Source organism: Passer montanus, unplaced genomic scaffold (genome assembly GCF_014805655.1).
Source record: "Passer montanus isolate IOZ18808 unplaced genomic scaffold, ASM1480565v1 scaffold18, whole genome shotgun sequence".
Taxonomy (NCBI): Eukaryota; Metazoa; Chordata; class Aves; order Passeriformes; family Passeridae; genus Passer; species Passer montanus.
The window spans coordinates 5,364,760-5,382,648 of record NW_024365381.1 but is presented as its reverse complement, the minus strand read 5'-3'; the positions used below and the strand labels follow the sequence as shown (position 1 = coordinate 5,382,648).

The 17,889-nt window shown below is 41.1% G+C and overlaps 1 protein-coding gene across 1 annotated transcript in view; it reads right to left on the bottom strand.

Moving 5' to 3' along the window:
- Positions 1-15,749, bottom strand: part of SPRED1 (sprouty related EVH1 domain containing 1) — a 59,278-nt gene extending 43,529 nt beyond the window's left edge. The window contains exon 1 of the mRNA XM_039705043.1: positions 14,563-15,749. Within this exon, the coding sequence (XP_039560977.1) occupies positions 14,563-14,591 (29 nt within the window). The 5' untranslated portion in view covers positions 14,592-15,749. The remainder of the gene's footprint in view (positions 1-14,562) is intronic.
- Between the last annotated feature and the right edge of the window lie 2,140 nt (positions 15,750-17,889).

Below are 17,889 nucleotides of genomic sequence, written 5' to 3'. Positions count from 1 at the left end.
AATGAAAAACCTTAAAAATCTGCTGCAAGAGTTTTCAAATAGCAAGACAGGCATCTGAAATAATTTTAGAAATTTAATGCCAGCAGTTTGCCTAATTGATTTCTAGATGCATACCTAAAACTAGGCCCCACATTTCTCTCCTTGTCATTTTTTTCCAGCATTGTCTTACTGTCTCTACTGCCTTTCATTTCAACTTCTAACAAGGATAGTCAGGAGCAAAGAAAAGTAGCTTCAGGTTCCATCAATGCCATTGAGAATGAGAAGAATGGTATATATTACCTACGGCAAGCCCCAGCTGGAACAGCAGACCTGTCTTGACAGAAGATCCAGTTCCAATTAGGGGAAAGGAATTACTATATTTTGTAGACACAGGTAGCCCTCACAGCAGCTTTACTTTTGCCCTTCCATGCTCCTGCTCTTATTTTCATTTCATAATTTCATCTCTCTAATGGTTTTTCTAACAGATAAACCACCCTTGAAAAAAGATTTTACAGTTGAGGAAGTCTTGCATGCAACAAAACCAGACCTGGTATAATTTAGTTCAACAACATGAAAAATGTAATTTAAAACACTCAGCAGCTCTCTCAAACCCTTATGAATTCACATTTGCAGTCAGTATTGCCTTAGCCCAAAAAACCAGTTAGAATTTCCTTGAATTTAATTGATTTCCATTAAGCATATTTTGTTTTGTGTACAAAAATGACAGACCTACAGCTAAGTTGAATACACAGGCAAATTCTGAAGTACCTAACTTTTAATCCATAAATCCTTTGTTTGTACCTCAATTGTATCTAGTATAAAGAAGCATCTTAAAAAGAAACCCCAACAACAAAAACCCAACAAAACAAGCAAACAAGAAACCCACCCAGTCTCCAAGTATTACTGAAAGAACCTTGACTGAACAGAGACTCAGGGAAAGCAACACAGGCAATCTCCCCCACACTTCATGAGGTCCTTGTTCAAGGACAAAACCCAGGAGCACCAGCACCTCCCAATCCCCTTCTCTATCTGCCAAAACACCACCTTAACATCAGAAAGAAAGCAGTTGGCACTGACATGACCACAAATTCAATGCATTTCCCAACAAAACTGAATTGCTAAGTTCTTCCCTACAACATCATGCTTACCATTTTCCCTCATCCCTTATTCACATGGTACTTGTGACACAAATATCTTAAAGAAACACCCATGCAGTACACAGATACTGAAATATTTCATTTAGAAAAGAGTAATTTCGTGTTTTACCATCAAGCATGAACAGCCAGTTACACCAAAAGATTAAAACTGCGTAAGCTGGCAAAGCAATTTCAGTTTGTTTGAACCTCTAAATGCCTGAAAACATAACACTTCAATTAAGAACGGATAAAACACCCAAACCTAACTTTCTGCTAAGGTCTAATGAAGCCCTACCAACCAACCACATGGTAAAGTTTCCCACCAAAGAATCCAGACAGAAATAATATATTTCAGCCCAAACCTCCTGATGAGGAAACAGATGCATTTGGAATTTAACCAAGTTCCATAGCAAACGGAAAACTCAGAGAAAGCATGTCAACAAAAATTTTTGCCAGATTCTTTATGGAAACTTATGGTTTCATGTAAAGCATGATAATCTTCAGGTAACAGCAGCATTAACAAGTTAAAATAACAAAATGTAGAACTAAATCATTATTCATTTGTGATGCTCATGGAATACTGTCCAGATATTAATGGCATCTCTGAACGTCTTCAATGTCTATTGAGTTTCTCAGACGTTTTCAAAGGGACATTTCCAGTCTCCCAGAAAAGAGAGACTGTAGCTGACCCCTCTGTAGTCTTTCAACAGTTCTGAATCATCATCTGCCTTGTCACAGCTTCCCCAAACCATTTCAAACCACAGATCTGTTTTACCATTAAAAAGCAAACAAGTGAGCATTTAAGTTCAGTAGATTTTAAATAAATCTACTCCCACTCGCTCTCATTAACTGATTTCAACTGTAAATTTGCTTTAGTTGCTTTAAGATGGGACTATTAACTACATAGAGACGAAGTTATTTTGCGTGTCAAAATGACAGCACCAATACTCCTATATTTAGTGAAACTGGATTTGTCAGTGTTGATTAACCAAAGAGCATTAATGGAATTCTCTTTTATTTCTATTTTAAATGGCTTGTGTACTTATACAACTGTAGGTTATTCTGAAATAGTTCACAGAAAGGGTCTGAAAAAACCCAAACCAAACCCTCAAACCTGTCCTGAAGAGTTAAGTGTTGCAAATAATGTAGGCTATCAGAAACCTTTACAACAAACCCATCCATAGCACATATTAGATACATCATTACAAATCTTCATATTGCTTGGGAGAGGGGGCATTTACATACATCGCTTAAAAACACCCATAGAATTATGAAGATGTTGTGAGTACCCTTTTCTGTGCATTTTTACAAAGGAGCAACAACTTTGAGACCCTTCAAAGCCACAAATAAATAATTTTGTGTAATCTCAAGGAATATGATTAATATGGAATTCTACTTCATTCCTGTGGATCTTGGAACCTCACTTAGCAGCCAAGACTGAGAAACTACAGTGCAAGCCTAGTATTGGAATAAATAAAGCACACACAACATTTTCCTTTGTGAGGAAAATGGCACATAATGCAGCTTGAGAGACTGAAGGTTAATGAACCTAAGTTTATCATTAGGAAAATGATAAATAAAAATAAATAAAAAAAAGATAAAAAAAAAAGATAAATAAAATCGAGAGACTGAAGGTTAATGAACCTAAGTTTATCATTAGGAAAAATCAAATTTTCAAAACCAGACAGACAGAAGGAACACATAAACCTTCCTACCTGTGCTGCCAGATGCTACAGAAATTTCTGATCATACTGTCATGGAAATGAAAGGAATACAAATAGTAGCTGGCTATTTAAACTGTGAGAACTATTGATCTGAGCTTCTTGTGATCTAGTGGAATATTGCATGAAGAAAAGCTTAGAATAAAAGATTTTACTACCTTTTGGCCAGCATTGTTATTGACAAAGGACAAATCCCAAAGACAAACAGGAATACATCCTGACAAAATTATTTGCTGAGTTACAGTAAGAACTCATTGCAGAGGAAAGTAAGATTGCTCCTTTGGAGAACACCATTTCCCAGTGTAAATAAAGCTACAAGAAGTTATATCCTACTGAAAACACGATGCAACATTTTTTTTTTTTTGTTTAATGATAAAAGATTGAACAGAATCTTTAATTTCAACTATTAAGACTGAATTCAACACGAATGAAATGTGCTGTTTTTATTCTTTAGACAAAATAAGGGAAGCCAAGTAGTAACAACACTGAAAAAAATCCTCTCATCAAAGACAAATATCTCTCCCTAGATCACAGACATTAATGCTGTAATTGACACTTTGTTTTCTCCACTGTAAAATACATAGGTATAAGTGAAGAAACAAAGAATGCAGAAAGCAAATAATTTCTACCGTAGGATACTACAGTTTCTGCACTACCTAAGGGTAATTGCCTTTAAAACAAACTGTGAAGCAATCTCAGAAAAGCTGACCAAAATCACTCTTCCTCTTGAGAAGTGTCACGTGATCCTTCCTCCTTTGCCATGTGAAATTCAATTAGGATCTCTCTCACAACTTCTCTACTGAAACTATCTTTTACTGAAGTACATGGCAGAGATTTGGATCATTTATTTGGGATGCTAAGATGATCCAAGCTCATACTGAAAGGAGCATAAGGATCTTTAACTAAAAGCTCTTACTTCATCCATTGAGCTTCAGTTGAGGGGCTCAAGCAGCATAGATTTGCCAAATGGTAGAAAGGCCAATCCTGTATCTGCCAAAAGCCACTCAGGCCTAAAAAAACAGCTGAAATAACAGACTGGGTAAACTTATTTCTCATTACTCCTCAAGTCTAATCCATACATTTTGGTTTTGTTCTGAAAAGAAGCTATACATATAACTGCAGTCCTACTTCACAAAGATTTGAATTCAACTACCAAAAAAGTTGAATTTTCTGTAACAGAGAAGTGAGTCAACATTGATTTTCAACATTTTTGTAATGTCTTCTTTCACTGATGAAAAGAAGATGAACTTGTAGCCTGTGGGAAGTATCCTCTCCTTCTACAGCAAAAGAAACACGTTTTTATTTGGTTTATGTTCCAGAGTGGTAAAAGACAAGCTTCTTGCTAACACTGCTCAAGGGTAAAACCCTGGTATTAAGACCTGTAAGGATGCTCAATGGACCAGTGAAACATCTCCAAGAGACACTAACCAGTGGCTTACTTTCCAGAGAAGCTTTTCAGGATAACCTGTATGAGAACGCTAATAGAGAAATGTTCAGAAAAAATGCTTCCTAAAACTACTAAAAACAAGCCAAAATCTGGTGAGAAACCCACATACTTCAAAACCAACACATTCAAAACATGGAAGAGATATATCACTTTCAGCAGTAACAAAACAATCAAATGAAAAACAAACAAAAACCACAAAGAAACAAATAAATTAATTAATGCAAAAATCCCATAGGTTTTTAAATGTACAGAGAAGAAAAGAAGAGAGAACCTGAAAAAGCTCCTCTAATTAGCCAACAAAGGTTATTAGATTTCCCCTAGTTAACCACAACTTACTCCAGAACAAGGAAAATAAAATGCCTCCACAGGAAATTACACTATACTAAAGTACAGCACTCTAAATTCATGTGTTCTGGAATATCTTCCTTGAATAGACCTGTTCTTCATCCAGAATTCAACTAATAGATGAAGAAGAGCTCATGTTTTCTACCTTGCTTCAGGGGAATGAATGTGGACATGTACTCCTTGTGCAGGATTTGCTGGCAGCCATAACTGAGAAAAGAAAGCTTGCAAATTCATGCATTGTCAGCCCAGGTAGTTTGAAGAAAAGCAAAATTAGGTTTGTGTCAGTGACAAACATATGTTCGCCCAAGCATCTCCTTTACACTGTGTAGAACACCCTAAGTATACAATAAAAAATAATTAAAAGCATACAATAAGGCAAGACTACTTCCTGAAACCATTAGCAAAAAGTCATCTTTGCTCTTCAGACAACCTGAAAACAGGGAAGCAGGTAATCCCATAAGAAGACTCCCTCAGCCTGCCTGCAGCCAAGAGGCTGGGGTGCAGGTATGGTCACAGACTCAGTTTTCCATGTCCCAGGCAGATGCTGAACTGATTTCTCCATTACCTAACGCGGGTTGTTAACATGCACGATTCTTCTGCATCACCATAGTAACAAAGCACGTACATTTTAAGGTGCATATGGGGGCTCTTCTAGAGGATGTGTCAAGTTGAATACACCTAAGACAATATAAGATATTTTAAGCTAGCCCCGTTCAGTACAAATACAGAAACCATGAATATACTGTGGTAGAGATTATCACAAGACTGCACAAGACCACAAGAGTGGTTACACATCCATTAAAAAGTTTTCTGGAGGCTGAAAGAAGTAGAAGATGAAGCAAGATTCTGTCAAGACACTTACGGATCTTAATACATTAAAACAACTGTGTAATTAATAATGGCCTGATTTACACACACTAACTTCTTTGGGAACCACAAAGGACAACATAATAAGATTTTATGAACACCGTTTACCAACAAGTTTCCCCACCCACCCCAGCCCCTCAGGAAGAGGAAAAAAAGATCCAGATAGAAATCATACTATTTTTATTTTTTACTCATTAAGAAATGACAAGCAACTGGCATTTTCATGTCACTGAGAGCGGCAAGTACCTTGCACTTACAGGCCTGAACACCATTCCTATAGGATACATGAGGGACACCACAGAAAACCCAAGCTTAATGCCACCCCTTACATTAGGTGGCTCCACAGCAAATAAGCCTGTACAACGTTAACAGTCCCACTAGCACTCTGTGACTTGCCACATTGTGATGCATGTGTCAACCGTGCATGACCTATCATAGCACATGCCATTACTGCCTTAAAAGAACCAAACCAAAATAAATTTCAACATAGCAAATGTATTATTCCCTCAAATAAACTCAATCTAGAGAGGTTCCAAACTGGTCGGGGGAAAAAACCCCAATACTAAAACCCCAACTTCCAGGTAATGATTAAGAAAATCACATCAGCAGAAAGAATGTAAAAAACAGCATGCTACAAGTCTGCATGCAATTACAGCAATATTACCAACATTTGAAATGCTCACATAGTTGAAATCTGAAGATTAAAGACTAAAATCAGACTAAACTCAAGAAACAAATCCAACAGAAAAACCTTAACAAAGTGTTAGAATATTGCTTTATTTTTCAATATTAGTATTTATAGAATTTTAATGCTTACGAAGATGCAGTCTTCAATTACACAGAACCACCTGTGCATGACCAGAAGACACAATCCTTCTCTCTGGCACAGGAGAAGTAAATGAGGCAAGGGGTTGAAAAAAAAAGAAAATTGGCCATTTCCCAATACTGAAGGTTTGAGAGCAGAACCCAAGCAATCTGATTACAATGGTGTATCTGTCTTATTACCAAAATCATCAAAATTCATGCATCCTGGCCACATGGATTTTATTTGCACAAAAAAAAAAATCTCAGTTCTCAAACCCAAAAATTCTCAAACATTTAATTTTACAATTTTGCATTCCCTTGGCACACTCATTATGTACAACTGGTACCAGCAATCAATTTCTTCTTAAAAATCTTCTGAAATTAGAGACAGCAATGCCAAAATTTTTTTGCATCATCAGTAGCACAGTCATACATCAGTAGCACAGATCAGTATCATTTGAATCACAAGTAGAACTTGTAATGAGATAGTTAACTACTCCCTGAAGAGGGCACAAACATACCCATCCGAAGTCTATCTTACCACAAAACTTCCAAATTATTGTTGGCCCTAAAGCAAGCAAAGACCATTGATTATTAACAATAATTAGTGCTTACAGACACATAGCTTTGTTATGTAAGGCCAGCCCCATACACAGATTAAAATACCATCAGGATTTCCCATTTTAAATGTACAAATGTCATCTCTAAATTCTGAATTAGCTTCTTTACACCTTTTAAAAATGTATTCCTGTTCAATGTTCAAGATATATCAGCCTCATATTAAGACATGATGTACTGGGATTCAGAATAAGCACATCATGCACAGAAAGGAACACCCAGGGCTCAGAATACTTTATCACACTGAGAGGTTAAAAAAGTTTCTAAGAAGCTACATAAAAATTCTTAAATCGGAGCAGGCACAGTACTTCCACCTTTCACTACCTTTACTTAATTCTTTCCAAAACGGCTAAGGAGAGAGAAATCTCTTCTGCCCTCAAGGTTTATACCACTTCACCAAAACAGTTCTGCACAATTCTGAAGGAATAAAAACACCTGGCAGGAATCCTCACTGACAGCTACACCTTACCAGTTCTGGCGTTATTTAGGGAAGACAGTCAGTCTCAGTAACAATTTTTAATAAACATGGCACTACTTGTTCCATTAAAGAAATTTTTGATGCTTCTTGTTGGTACGTCAGTCAGTCTCAGTAACAATTTTTAATAAACATGGCACTAGATTTCAGTAATTAATTGTTCCATTAATGAAATTTTTGATGCTTCTTGTTGGTATGCACGTTTGTTGACAGCATTTGACTTTACTTAAAACTGAAATAAATCAGTTTCATTTTTGCTTTGACAAACTTCAGTTAAGTATCTCAACTAACCAGCAGGAGTCAAAGAAAATGGGTGATTGTTAACAGTTGTCAGACCGTCTTGGGGAAGGCCTATTCATTTATTACTGTTTTTCTGGAGTTTTTTAAAAACAACTCAAAAAAACCCAACTCTTCCATAGACTTTAATGACACCTGCTCTCACAAACCAGTGAAAATCTGGCTCACAAAACCATTCAAGCCAAGCATTTGGGCCACAGAATTCCTTCTGGCGTTCTGAATAGGCGAGTGTTAAACTTGCTTTAACAGAATTAGACTTCCTTACATAATCAAAACATTATGAACAGCAGTAGTCAAGACACAGGAATGAATACATCTGGGGGGAGGGGAAGAAGAAACAGATGCTATACCACCTAATTTTTAAGATGGTTTAAATGTTTCAATTATACACATTTGTGAATTCTTGCACGGTGTACACATGAAAAATATTTCCTTCTGAATGGAAGTTTGGTATCACACAGCAGTGCAGAATGGAACACAGTAACTGGTGAAGTTTCTATGGCCTGTTTTCCCTGTCTGAATTATTTACTGTCAATTGTTTACTGTTCTTACAGAGAAAAACGCTTGTGAGTGATTTCCTTTCACAGATAGATTAATTTACTATCATTATACAGGGACAAAATTAATAATAGTATCATCATCATCATCACCACCATCATCTGTTTTCCCCACCTTAATTGGAGCATTGGGAGTTAGGGTTTGTGTGCAGCAAGTGAATTGTTATTTAATCAGAATCACATTTATAAACAAATTCTAGCACTCAGAGCACTTAAATGCAAATTTTTTGTCCCTTAGCATATCTAAAGACTTGTAGGTTGCTTGGGTTTTCTTCTTTTTCTTGTTCCAATGTAAGAGAAAATTAAAATAAAGCAATGAATATAGACAAATTAATATCTATTTTTAAACAAATTGATATCACAGATACCTGCATGAACATTACTGTAAAGATAAGTGTGAAAAGATTAGAAAACACATGCACTTAAAATGTCTGCTTACTTTATACAAGTGTAAGTGCTGTTCAATACCACTGCAGTCTTATAGATTGATTCTTATTACAGCTTTCAGGTAGGAGAGGTACTGTGCTTATGCTAGTATGACATATCATAAAATATTTTACTATATACAAAATGTTACCACTTTATGAATGAGAAAAACCACAGGAAACAGTGACAGCCAATAGATTTTACTAGAGCACAGTCTAAGCATTAACTAAAAAAAACCCCAATCTTCACTTACAGAGTACAAAAAACCAAGCACAACAGAAGTATGTATTACTGTTGTCTTAAATCTAGAAATACATGGCAATACATGAGAGCCTTCAGTCCTCCTCCTTTCACCAAAAAAATAAGCGTTGCTGAAGGTAGGGGACACCTAACAAAGAATTAGAAAGTATAAAAAAATGTTGCACATTAAAAATGTGCTTACATCTTATTGAATTTTAATTTGGAATTGGAACATTAGTTTCCCATAATTAAATAGATACAAAACAATGGAAAGCTTTCAGAAAGAGCTATGAATATTTTCAAGGGAGAAGGAAGGAACAAACTTTATATTTTCAGGGAACATTAAAATTTTGTTTGCAATCAATTCCAGCCATCCAATAACTGTGCAAACTCTGCTAGTTTAAATTTACTTGCTGAAGTGTTGTTGCACACTAGAACAGAAAGGAAAAAGAGAGAGACATTTCCTTCTTAAAGCAGCCATAAAGAAACTGGCATCCTGAACAATATGGCAACTTCCAGACATCTTTCAAATTCTTTTGAGTAATGTGTGACATGTTCTAATTGAGGAAGAAGAGTAGAAGGGAGAAAGCAAACATTTAGCATTTGAACAACAGCATTTAAGACAACATACACTCTATGTCATATCATAGTCACTCTTTGGGAATCAGAGGAGTAAAAAACAAAAAAGACAAAATTATTTCCTTAATCTCCTTTTTAAACTTGTGTTAATACTCTGAAGAGTATTTTTTATTTTTGATATTTGTCATAATCCCATTAAGTCATCACCTATCCACATGATTTCTCCAGATATACACAAGAATGGGTAAATAGCAAACAAAATTGCCAGCATTTGCCCCCAAATGCACCAGGATTGGCCTCAGCTTTAATCCTGTGACTTCTGATCCCATCAGGATATATTCTTTTCAAGAAACATCTTTACTTTTAAAAATCAGACTGACGTCCTCACAGCCACTTTAACACATCAAGAGCATTACATTTTAAATGAACAAAGGGACACTCGGCATTCCTGAATTAAAATATTATTGCTGGCTCCAGTTACACTGAAACATCCAAAAGCATTTTTCTGCAATATCACAGTAATCAAGGACTGTTGCTAGGGTGAACCTTTTTTTGAAAGAAAAAAGTAAAAATACCCATTCCCACCCCCCCCAACTGACTCTCAGATTATGTAACATGCAAATTCAGTTTCACCTTCAAAATAGTGCCATACAACATACAGCCAAACAGACAGCAAGAATCATTTCATAAGACTGGAAAAGCCTCCCATGGACTCTATAAGCAACCTTCCCTCAAATGAAAGTATATCAGAATTGCAATGATTTAATATAATCAATTGGGTTAGAGAATCCTTCCCTTAAAAAAAAATATAGTTCTATTTACAAATTCCTTTCATTAAGGGATGAAGAATTTCAGAGTCTATGTATGCCCTAAACTGCAGAAAGAAATTTAGCCTGCTGAAAACTGTTAAAATCCTCCCAGAACTAATAAGCCCAAACTAATTGGCATTACTTTCTGTGATACAATTTCACATTCATCTTTCAGTATCTGGACTTGTAAGACAAATTTAATACAAGTCTGAAGTACAAATGAAGTACAAATGGTATTTTCATATATATTAAAGGAAGACATGAATAAATACCTTATTTAAAAGTTTAGTTCACCTTTACTTTTTCAAATCTGGACTTGAGGATGTTCATAGCATCATAACCTGAGGTTGTTAAGCACACAGCATAAGAATATACTGTGTTTAATTTACAATCTCTTTAATTAAATTGTCTAGGAAAATGAGTATATTTATGTGGTAAAATAATCAGCATGTGACAGTCTGAATCTGTAAAAAATACAATATGTAAAAGCAACTCTGAATATGATTCAAGAACAGTAGCATTCCCTGAAATAAAAAGCGGCCACCTGCAATACAGAGGAAAGTAAACAAGCCAGTAAAGCAGGGCTCCTACTTTTCGATTGCAGCAACTACGACTCCATCTTAAGCCTGTCATCATTCACCCCCACTGAATGAGGACTACACAGCACAACAACTATTCTGTTTTCCCTAACACAGAAATTCAGGACCACTTCTAGACAGCAATTAAAACCTGCCACAAAACAGAAATTTGGTATAGTGCTCACTGACATGACTCCTTTAACATTATTATATTCAGTTGCATGAGTAGCAAATTGACCCATGAGTTGAAAAATTCTACTAATTCCTCCATTTAAAAATGGGTTGTTTTTGGGAAAATATTGTGTTGATGCTGACCACCCTGACTGCAAAACATCACTGAGGAAGAAAAAGAATAAAATTATCTAGAAATACTTTCATTTAAATAATACCTACCTGACAAATACAATAACATAATTACCAGAACAGTGTAAAAATCACCAATGAAGACTCATCTGTAGTAATCAGAATTTTATAAGGCTGTCTTCCATATGTTCATGATCAAGAAGAAACCTAGTAGTCCTTAATGTAGCTTCTTAATTAATCTTTCCCACCATCACTGAGAATTTATTATTAACTGAGGTCAAACTCCAGACACCACAAATATTTATATCTGACTCGGTAAAATGAAGTTTTATAAACAAAGAATAATGCTCAATTACCAAAATATTCCTGGCAGCTACAATGACACAAAATGCACTGCAAAGTACCCGTATTCACTCTTATATGCCGAAAGTCTGTTAATGAACTCAAGGCCATTGATGCCATCAATTCTACTGATAAAATTAAACACGGTGAACTTCTAATATAGGAATTTCAATTTGTAGATCTGTCTTACTTGCACTAATAGTTTATCTGGTGTTTCAATCATATTTCCCAGCCATTTGAAGTGACATGCTTGTGCTATGTGAAAAAGCAACCAGAGAGAAATTATGACTCTGGCCACACAAAAAATGCTGTCAAAAAAAAGCAAAGCAACCGAGAAACATTTTTCTTATTTTTGACATTTAAATACGTGAAGTAAAAAAACCCCAAAAACGCCCATCTATTCTTTCAGAAAGAGTATTGTTTATTGTGCTTTGTAAGGATAATTATATAAGAACACATTTAGTTCTACAGCACCACTGAATAAACTCAAAGCAAATACAGTATACGAGCTTTCCTTTCTTGTATTAAATAAAGATTAGTAATATTCCACATATTCTCTTAGGCTGCACTAACAACAAGCCTCCTCCACTCCACAGATATATAATTAAGGATCACCTCACTGTAATTTGTTAAGATAATAAAAAAGTGCACTCATGAGCAATGAACATCACCATTTTAACACTGGCAACCACACAACAGTTACATCAGATAAATACACTGTCTGCTCTGGGGATCCTTCATCAATGAATTTCACCGTGGGTTTTAAAAATTTTCAATAAATCTAAAATCAAAGATAATACATTGCCCTCCAAACAATTTATGCCATACTCGTCCCTTCCTAGTATTCTGATATTTCAGAGGTCTCTTTAGCTACGGCGTAGGTTAAGGAGAAACGATTGCTAATCTGCTGTAGAATTCTCAGAATGAACATCTAGAAAAATGAATCACAATGTTGATTTTTATCAATTTAGTTGTCTTCACTGTCACCTGTATTTTATAATGACAACGTTTTCAGATGCCTCATTAGGTATGACTGTCTTCCCTCTGCACCATGTTGATCCCTTGCAGACGTAAGTCTGTATTGTTCAATAAAATGTAAACTACTCCAAATGGATTAATACACTGCCTTGAAAATACATTCATAATAATGAATTTGATTTTCAGTACTCTATTTTTGACTCAGTATTCCTGAAGGGGAAAATATTTCAACATTTTCTGAATAACACCATTCCTAGTTTAAATGTAAGACGGTACAGCGAGAAGGTACTTTTGAATTCATGCTCCTTTATAGGAAAAGGATAAACATAAACCATAAAAAGAAGCCTTTCTCGTCCCTTCATATCTCCCTTTACAGTGACTTCCCATGCTGGCAGCCATCAGCCCTCTTTCTGCTGCCCTCTCCGATAAACCTGCCGGCCTGGCTGCCTCTCCCTTCCCATGCAGGTCTGATCTGCGAGGCTGCTGAATGCAGACACTGTACTGCACTGTGAATGGACAGCCAGGTATTTTATGAATGGAGCTGATCACGTGCTCCCAGCACCTCCCCGAGCTGATATTTCCCACATAACTGTGTCAACAAGCAGGGAACAGCACATATTAATACAGCAGGTCCTGGAGACCTTCCGCCGCCGGCCGCGGGCCGCAGGCCGGCCCTCAGCCCGGGAGCAGCCGCTTCGTGCGCTCCGCAGGGCAGGTTCCGCCGCAGGTCAGCGGTGGCGACAGCAATTCTTTTTTCGCAATTTTTTTTTTTTTTTTTATGAATGGAGATTGTGGTATGCAAATGAGAGCGATTCACAAAAAAAGGAAACATGGCGGCGGCGGCCCCGGCTCCCGGCCCCGCGGGCGCCGCGGCGGCTCCCCCCTGCCCGGCCGGCCCCGGCCCGCTCAGCGCCGCGTCTGGGGAGCGCCCGAGCCCCGCGTCCCGCCGGGCTCCGCTCCCCGCGGGGCTCCCCGGGGACCCGAACGCCGCGTCTGGGGTGAACACGGGAAGGTGCGCAGGCTTTGCTCGGAAGAAGGCGGTGAAATGGGAAATCCATCTTTCCTGCCGGAGGAGCCGTGTCCGCACCCTGTCTGTCAGCTCGGCTGCTCCCCGGCCGCTCACCGCTACCTACAGATACAATGGGCGCAGCGCTCCCTCCCCACCGCCATGGCCGCGGCCGTCACCGCATCATTCATAAAATCAGACCGAGCAAACACCGACACCGCAAATCGTAACGCCACGGCTCGGAGACCGCAGCAATCAACTTTAAACTTCCCGATCACAAGAAAAGTTTCAAAATACTTTATATTCCTGTTTCAACGCCATAAAGAACTCGGATGTTTTCTGAGAAACATTTACCGCCTCCGACAGAAATGTATTTCAAAGACTGATTACATTCAGGGGAATACAGCCGCACACACACACACAATCTCCTCTGGATTTCCTCCAAACCAGTCACAGCAAAAATATTAAGAGATCCTTGAACTATCCCCCTTTCCTCTCTGGGGGGTGGGGAGGGGGAAGGGAACGGGGAAAAAGTCCCAAGTGCTCATTAAAAGGAAAAAAAAAAAAATAAAGAAAGAAAAATAAAGGGCTTTAGGGTAGGTTTAAGCTGTATTTACACTGACTGACTCATCCAATTAAAATTCAGGAGCAGTTTCCTGCAGGATGAAGCTCCCACACACTAGTTTCCATGTGAAATATCTACAAGTAACAGGATTTTATCAGAGGTAGTACGTGCCGACACCTCTCTGGGCATTTCAGACCCATCCTCCCCCTCCAAGACACCGTCGTTACCTGCACCGTTTTCTACCGGGCTTTAACTAAACCAAGCTTTTCTGGCCGGCGGCTCGTAGCCCTTCCAAACCAAGCTCCTTCACAAAGAGGGAGCTTCTGGGCTTCCATGTACGCGAGCAGAAATGCGCAGTCCGCGCAGGGGGAGGACAGCACACGTACGTGCGCGGGCAAAGGCCCCGCGGGGCGCGGAGCCGAAGGGACGCGCCGAGCCCCATCCCCATTCCGATCCCGGGGCGGAGGGGAGGGGGAGCACCGCCACTTACTCGTTAGAAGTCGCCGTCTCTTCGCTCATTTTCTCCTCACCACGATCCGACAGGCACACGGAGCAGCACCGACGCAGCCAGGGCGCAGCCAGAACTCACCAGAAACTTCACCATTGTTACCCCCGGTCTGCCGCCCCCGGCCAGGGCACGGGCCGTGCGGTGAGTAAGGGAGAGGGGCGGGGGGAAGGAGCAGGAGAGCGGTCTTTATCCTGGAAACTCGAAATCCTGATGTCCGGCGGTGCAGCCTATTTCCCCTGTCTTTGGAGACGATGATGATGGTGGTGATGGTGAAGCAAACAGAAGCAAAACCCACGGATCTTCTGATATTGAGCTGCTCCCAGTTAGAGGGGGATAGAGTTGTGGAGACAAGAGAGGGCTCCCCGCCGCAAAAAGCTGCACCGCACCGTCCTCCCGCTGCAGCTCATCTCCCGCTGCAGCCGCCTTCGCTGCTGCCCTCCTCCTCCTCCTCCTTCTCCTCCTCCTGCTGCTGCTGCTCGGCCGCCTCCCTCCCTGCCCGCCCGCCTCCCGCGCGCAGCCGGGGCAGGCGGCGGCAGAAATTCCTCCAGACACCGGAGCCGCCACAGGCCGGGGCAGGCGGGGAGGGAAGGGGAAAAGGGGGGCAGAGAGGCTCGACGAGGATCTCCCACCCCCTCCAAAGCGACGCCGAGCACTGCGGAGGGAGGACGCGCCGGCCCGAAGGAGAAGGCTGGTGACGGGGGGAGGGAGGCGTTTTAAACCAGCCTGGGGGTGGGAAGGGGGGGGACGGCGGAGAGCGAGGATGCGTCACGGCTGTTTGTGTGAGGAGCGGCGCGGGGAGGGAGGGGGAGCAGAGCTCCCAGGGCGAGAGAGGAGCCCTCGGCTGCAGGATGAGGGGGAGAGGAGGGAGAAAGCCCGCGGGGAAGTTCAGCGACGGCGCTTCCTCCGCGGCAACAACTCCATTAGCGGCCGCTGCCGCCGCCTCGGCTCCTCGCGGCCGCCCCCGCCTCCTCCTCACAGGAAAACTGGGCGGAAGCGTTGACTTCAGGCTCCTTCCGCCGCCACAGCTTGATCCAAAATAACCACGGGGGAAAGGGAGGCGGGAGAGGAGGGAAGAGCGAGGGGAGGAAAGTAATCCCCTTGACCCGCGCCCGCCACCGGATGGGCTCGCGCCGCCGCCCTCCCCGCGGCGCCCGGCGCTGCCCGACGCTCGAGTTTCCTGAAAGTAGTTCCCTCCCCCTGGCGCTGCCTCACGCGCTTCCCGGGGAGCCGCCGCCGCACACGCACGCACGGCGCCGCGGAGGGATACGCGGGCTGCCCGCTTCCGCGCTCCTTCCTGCTCCGAGGGCGCGGGGCCGCCGCTCCCGGGCCCCGCCGGCCGGGACGCGCCGGGCGCTCCCTGCTCGAAGCGGGGCCGCGCAGACCCCCGGGGTCACTGCCGCGGGCCGGGGAGAGCGTCCCGGGAGTGGTGGGAGGAAGCGGGCCGCCGGCTCAGGCGCCTGCAGCGGCTGGGGGCTCGAGGCAGGCGCGGCTGATCGCCGGAGTCTCCGCCTGCGGGCTGGGCTCGCACTCTTTGGCTACTTTTTTACGCCGGAGTTGAACGTAGCCGCGAAAGTGCGGCCGTCTCTGGAGAGCGCGGGGCACGGGGTGAAGCGGCGCCCGCTGCCCGGTACCTGCTCCGGGCGGCTCCACCCGGAGCGGCCGCCCTCAGCCCCGGGTGCCTTGCGCTGCCTGGAGCGGCGCCGTGTGCGGCTCTGCCAGTGTGCTCCCCGGGGACCTGGAAAAGCGGGGCCCTTCTTGTAATTGTTTCCGTAACTGCGGTTCTGGGGGAGTGACGGCACGGGAGGGTTTGTGTTAAGTTCGAGTTGTCCCTTTTTCTAAATGCACTCTGAAATGGAAGCATTTGTAGTTGATTTAGGTAAAGCAGTGAAATTAAGAAGCAGCAGCAACCAAATTCCTTTTCAGGAACTTAAATGGTAAATGTGCTGCTTGATCTGAAGAAAAAGTGGAGCAGAGCTGCGAACCCGGAGGACTCAAAAATCATGAGTCAGACCATCAAGTAAATTAAGTTATAATAAAAGATTATACTGTGGTTTTGTCTGTCGGTTGGATTTTTATTTCTTCCTTCTAAGTCCTTGTATGCATGCTTGCCAACTGATGTATTTCATTTTCCAAACTTCATGGAGAACCCAAAACATAGTGGTGCTGCTGCTGTAAGACGTCACTTTCCCACTGCACATTCCATTATCCCAGGCTTCCTGTGTTCTTCCTCACTTTTTCACAGCTGCTCTCTAAGAACCTTCTCTGTCAGTTGTGATCCCACTTCATTTTTTCCTGTAGCTGAGCTTTTTCCCCTACTCTTGTGGTACTATAGGAGTGGCAATGACCTGCTCTCTCTTTCTATTTCAAAAGGATGGGGCAAACTCCGCTGGCAATAATAATGTGTCTGATTCCCACACTACTGTTTGACTCTTTCCCAAGAGGGAGAGACAGGAACATGGGAAATTGGGAGGACTTTTCACCATTTCAAGGGAATCTGGAGTGCCTCACATCACTGAAGGCCAGACTATAAACTTGCATCACGTGTTTGAATGCCCAGAAGCAGGGCAGTATTGCGTTTGTGAAGTGTATTTGTTAAGGAAATCATTCCTTTTCACTAAGCATATATAGTTTTAGTCAGATTTTTATTTTGTGGAGTGATTACTTAGAGCATTGTAAACAAAATCTATTTTTATCTTAGCGTAGAAGGCAAGGAAAGGCATGGTTCATTTCTAGATAGTTTATGTTGCAATATTCCTAGAGATCAAAATTCCATGTTTCTATAAAAGGGTTCTACCATAAACTTAATGGTACAATTACAGTAAACTGTTATCATGCTTTCTCTGATAAAGACACTAACATGTTTCAAGCAGCACACATCTCAAACCTGCAATATTAAAATTTTCTTTATCTAGGAGGCTTTGGGGGGGGGGAAATTTCCAATTGTTTTGTAAATTTTATTCTTTTTTTCAGGAGAGTACATTAAAAAATGGAACAGTTATTCATGGCACCACCTCATCCAGATACTAAAAATACTTTACAAACCCAATTATATAATTTTACAATTCTCATGAAAAGTGTTAAAAACTCAGCTGTGGGCACAGTATAATATTCTACTTAGCAATAAGAATCCTTTCAGAGAACTTCCCGTCTTGTGACTGGCAAGATAATGTGACTTCCTGCTAATTTATTTCCCATTTTATTTTGGCTTTAAAGTCAAAATATTTAACATTCTGTAAGTTGTTGTTTTGATTAAGATAAGTCAACATGATTCTGTACAAGAAAGCTTAAGAATAATACAGTTTGTCAGAT